General features: G+C 38.5%; 1 protein-coding gene across 1 annotated transcript; it reads right to left on the bottom strand.

The window, feature by feature from the left end:
• Positions 1 to 3,271: 3,271 nt before the first annotated feature.
• LOC129877566 (40S ribosomal protein S25) lies at positions 3,272 to 5,404 on the bottom strand. The gene is made up of 4 exons (XM_055953085.1): positions 5,271 to 5,404; positions 5,115 to 5,189; positions 4,890 to 5,024; positions 3,272 to 3,581 (listed from the first exon to the last, which is right to left on the bottom strand). Exons 1-4 carry the CDS (start codon positions 5,271 to 5,273, stop codon positions 3,468 to 3,470), a joined length of 327 nt encoding a protein of 108 aa, XP_055809060.1. The 5' UTR covers positions 5,274 to 5,404; the 3' UTR covers positions 3,272 to 3,467.
• Between the last annotated feature and the right edge of the window lie 305 nt (positions 5,405 to 5,709).

Here is a 5,709-nt window from a genome sequence, read left to right as displayed (position 1 = left end):
TAAAGGGTTAAATTCGGAGTTCCGAACGCAGATCTCACATTTCTATTTCGGACTCCAAAATTGATCTGTCTTTGTTTCTTGCAAATCTAGTGTCAAAACAACCATAATAACGTTGTGTTCTACTTTTGATAGCGTGGCAGCGTTTAGTGATCATACAAAAGGGGAAGCTCTGGTATTGTCAGTTGGAGCACGCGTGATCGGCCTACAGATAGGCTATGAGTTTCCTTCTTTTAGATTGAGTTTGAATATGTGAATGTATGTGGATTTACATGAATATTGGGGCGGGGAACTGATTTAGTAGGCTATACTTGATAGAATTCATATTTTGGACCAGTTTCGAGTTAGGCTGGGTATGTGAATTGTCATAATTGAGTTTTCTTCCATCTCTAGTTGCTTGTATTGACCTGTATATCATATTAGAGCATGTTTGACCTTAGTCTAGGCTTAGGATAGTGTTTGCCTTATAATTGTGATATTCCGGTGCTGATAGGCCTTGTTTTTTTCCAGGCATCGTACCAGACGGATTAGCTACCTGTGGATTGATGTAGAAGACTTGGGTTTGATAGAGATGGGCCTTAGCTAGGCAGTAACTCAGCTTGAAGCCTTATTATCTATAATCCTCGTACTTTCCTACTTTTGCATCTCCGTCCATGCTTTTGGGCTCATTTGGAGAAATCATTTCGTACGACGCACCATTGACTACGTTGAGCTTATTTTGAAGGAGCGGAGGATGATTCGTTGAAACTTGTATGATAATAGTTGGTACGAAAAACTTTCGATAGACTAACTTCAGATTGAATATTCTTGTTATGATATTATTTAGAGGATTCATCTGTAGTTCAAGGTCTGGGCTTTGTACTTTTTGATTTGTTAATACATTCTCCTACACAAAGTCTACATTCAGTGTTCGTCCCCATTGATATCATCACTACACTTACAGAAAAGCGACATCTGCAGTTCAAGGTTCGGGCTCTATGCTAACCCTTATAGGGTCTGATTTATTGACATTCTACAGCAGGGACTCATTCTCGGTTCGAGGTTCGGGCTCTGCGCTTCATCCCATTCAAAGCTCGAAATTATTGGAACTTCTAAAATATCTTGGTTTCACCAGTTCTTTTATTCTTAGTTTAGCATTTCTGTGTACTTGTCGGGCTTATAGGGGTCCGTTCGGATTTTCACCTTAACTTACGCATGGGTGTACCTTCTAGTCTTATGGGGGCTCAGTTGGGTTTAGTTCATAGGTTTTGGTTGTTCTTCTACACCCGTGTGCATACCTTTACTATTCTTGTTCTTGACCTTTGTCTGTGTTTTTATTCTAGCATTTTCTATTGCATTTACTTTTCTTACCCAGTTGACCTATGATGCCTACTGCGTACCTTTACTCATACTACACTCTGAATCTGTTTTCGCAATGTAGGACCGAGCACTAGTTGTCATCGCCGTTATTCGAGCCAGTAGCAGCCACAATTCGGAGGCAAGGTGAGAACACAACGTTTTGGATCATTGTCATCTCCTTCTGTTATTTTGTGACTTGTCTTTTTTATTTGAGACAGTTCCTTGTGGTTGTATATATTTTTGGTTCACTTTTAGGACTTGTACTTTATTAGTGGCTCTATACTAGTGACTCCCAGGTTCTGGGAGGGTCTCATTTTGCTTATGTATTTATTTTGGCTTGCCTTGTATTATTTATGTATTTCTTTCTTTCTGTTATTTAGTCTTTGCCCATATACCCATTACTAACTGTTTCGGGTCACGGGTTGGCTTACCTACTGGTGGGTTATAATAGGTGTCTTTACGGCTCGAGGAATCGGGTCATTACAACAATATCATCCGCAAATAACATACACCATGAGACCTCCTTCTGAATAGACCGCATCAACTTATCCATCACCAAAACAGATAGGAAAGTGCTAAGAACTGATCTCCGGTGTAGCCCAATCGTAACTAGAAAATGTTTTGAATCTCCTCCTACTATTCTAACTTGGGTCTTGACTCCATCATACATGTCCTTAATAGCCCTCATATAAACCATTGGAACACCTTTAGCCTCCAAACACCTCTAGAGGATATCCCTAAAGACTTTGTCATACGCCTTTTCAATGTCAATGAACACCATATGTAGGTCCCTCCTCTTTTTCCAATATTTCTCCACCAGCCTACGCATAAGATGGATGGCTTCATTAGTCAATCGCCTGGGCATGAATCTAAATTGATTTTCAGAGATGGACACCCCCCTCCTCACCTTTATTTCCACCACTCTCTCCCAAACCTTCATAGTATAGCTTAGCAATTTGATACCCATGTAATTGATACAGTTTTAGATATCACCCTTATTTTTGTACAATGAAACCATTAAACTCAACCTTCATTTATCAAGCATTTTTGTCGTCTTAAAAATAACATTAAACAACTCAGTCAACCACTCTACACCTACCTTGTTAATGCAACAACAACAATCACCCAGTGAAATCCCACAACGTAGGGTCTGAACCTACCTTGTTAATGCTCTTCCAAAATTCACCCGAAATGTTATCGAGTCCGGTTGCTCTTCCCCTACTCATCCTATTGATAGGATGTCTATCCTCCTCAACCCTAAAACCCTTACAGCACCCAAAGTCCTGAAGTCTTTCAAAATGCTCCAATTCTCCCAATACAATGTCTCTAACCCTGCTTCGTTTTCTAATGCTGGAGGTTATTTGGACATTTCTCTAAGTTTGTATAACAGATGATTCAGTGCATATGTGGCTGCGTGGGTATATAAACAGTCGTAGTGTTTAACTGGCATGAATGTATCTTCGTCTTGTTGTTTCCAGGTCCAAAACGCACATCTTCCAGAGATGTTAGAAACTCCCTTAATTTGTTTTCGTATAGTGCAACCGAACCCTGCCCCTTCTGAAAACAAGAACATTACTTCATAGCATCTCCAGTGTCTTCAGAGCAACTCATTTCGAGACTCTGGTGGAGTCCAATGTAAACAAAGTGCTCTCTTCATATACCTAACGTCTAGCACTTCCATCATTCTTAATCAAAAAATGAAGAGGGGATCAACATCTATGGATGTAGGACTAATCAAATACTAAATCAGACCACCTCCACCTGGTACAGAAGCTAATAAGATAGTCTGAAGCTCAGCGTCACTTTCCAAGGCTCAACAGCACCCAGTCCAATGAAAAAAATCCATTAGACCATTTCATCACTCAGTCACAATCTTTCCGGGGAGGGGGAAGTGAGGTCATTTAGAATTCTAGACACCTAACAGAAGGGCATTCAGTTTCAACATCAAAAGACAAGTAAAGATAAATAACTCATTTAAATAGCCAACATAGTCAAAATAGTAACTGCGATCAAAACTATTGCTCAACATAGGCGTAAGCCCATATGTCATGATATTTTCCAAATTAAACTTACAAATGTCTAAAACAAGTAGCCCCTAAAAGAGCTCTGTAAAGCAAATGAATTAACACATATTAAGTGTTGGTTGCCCTGGTGTAAATCTGCTGGCTAGCATGAGCAGACACCATCCTGATTGCACCTCTAGCCATCAAATCTCTGATTGCCTTCCTAGCAAGTGATCCACTAATCTGGACATTCAATCAAATCAACACAAAAACAAAATTACAATGACGTTTTAGCATACAAACATATGTGCTGTGACTCAAATATTGCTGACAATGTCAACCAAATACTGAAAACATTATCAAAAACAAACAATTTTATGATCAAAATGTAGCATCATGATATGCATACGAGCATGAGCATAATGCAACAAACTACACTCAAAAACAAGAACAGATCATTAAACATTAGTTCATCATTCAATAAGGCATAGGCTTCAATGGTTATCCTATTTTTGGCACATGTTCTAACATGAACAGATATTACAGCCAAGCAGACACAGAAATGGCACCCAACGGCGCACACAACACTCTTCAAATCACATCCATATGGTCTTGATGATTACATACTTAGAAATCACCAGCACAAGGAAAACGCTTAGATGCACAGGTGTTACTGACGGAGTTTGGAGTACGAAGGTCAGATATCTACATTGTCATGTTAATTACTCCCTCTGTCCCAATATTTGTGAATGAGTTTGGAGTACGAAGGTCAGGACCCTTAATTTTGACTATGAATTTGGGTATGGGTTCTTCGAATATATTAAATAAATTTTACATATTTGAAGATTAATGAAAAGTACTACAAGTCATAATAGATAATGATTCAAAATAGTTTCAAAAATTGAGAAAACTATAGTCAATGAAAAAATGTTGACTCCCAAAATAGCAAGACCTTCACATAAAATGGGACGGAGGGAGTATTCATTGGAAGAGCATGAATGATAACATTTGAGTTTACAATTTCCAAGACTCTCTGGTGATCCAAGGACGACTTTAAGACCCACTAGGTAATGGTACTTACCTAAACCCCTCCACTACCTAAGAACTCACAATCGGTCATACTCATCTAATATATCATCTTTTGAGCTATATCAAATATAATAGAATCATTAAAGCAATAAACTCGATATACATTTCTCAAGAGAACAATTCCAAATTAATATTAAGGTCCAGATCATGTTTCCGATACTCAAGTACAGATGTAGCGCGGCCTAGGCAGCGGGCTACTGTTTACAGACATGCATAGAGGAATAATTAAGAAATATAATGTATACTTGGGCTAAGTTAGCATCATTAGTGGTTGCTGTGATACTCCAGATAACGAACCCAAAATCTACCTTACTATGAACATAGTAGATAGAAGATATTAACTTTATATATACATATACGAATATGATAATAGATCTAGTGTGGAATAGACAATGTTCCACAGAAGAAAAAAAAAGCATCAAATCAATCACCGGAAAATTGAATCAGAAAGAAAAATAATACCCTGAGACGATCGGAGAGGACGGAAGGAGTGATGAGCTTGTACTTAGGAGCTTCAGCGAGTAGCTTATCGTATGTAGCCTTGTCGAACAATACCATGTTGTTCACCTTTTCCTTTTGCTTTCCCTTGCTCCACTTCTGTATTCATGTATAATAAATCTACATAAGTACCTTTAAAATTCTCATCAGAAAATCAAAATTGTATGAGAATCAGTAGAAAGAGATGACCTTCTTCTTCTGCTTTCCACCACCGGACTTTGCTGGCTTGGAAGATGGAGGTGGAGCCTGTGCCTTCTTTGGAGCCTACAAAGAACAACAAAATTCAGAAGTTGAAAAACAAAGTTGCGTATAATTAACAATATTGAAGATGATTGATCGACGCACCATTGATCGGAGAACGATGAACGGTCGGCGGAGAGCGGCGGAGTTAAAAGGCAGAAATGAGAAGGGGGATGTGGCGATATGAAAAACCTAATACGAATTTCTACTAGGGTTTTTATTTGGCTCAAAACTGCAAGCCGCATCAAGATGCGGAATGTGAGATAACTGGGCTTCCTAATGGGCCGTTGTAGCTCAATCTACATGTGTTTACGTGGGTTATTCACACAAATGCTAATATTTTTGGGGTGATTTTTAATTGGAAAAATTATGTAGTTAGGCAAATATGTGACATGTATTTACTATACATTATTATAATTTAAAAAAATACAATTTATAGTTATAGTTAGAATTTTTTTAGCTATTTATCTCTCCTCTGTTCCTCTCTCCCTCGCCTCCCTCTTTTATTTCTGTCATCTCTCCCTCACCTCTCTCCTCTCCTTGC

This window comes from Solanum dulcamara, chromosome 12 (assembly GCF_947179165.1).
Source record: "Solanum dulcamara chromosome 12, daSolDulc1.2, whole genome shotgun sequence".
In the NCBI taxonomy this organism is placed as follows: domain Eukaryota; kingdom Viridiplantae; phylum Streptophyta; class Magnoliopsida; order Solanales; family Solanaceae; genus Solanum; species Solanum dulcamara.
The sequence above is the reverse complement of the archived record's forward strand: the minus strand, read 5'-3'. Positions and strand labels throughout refer to the sequence as shown.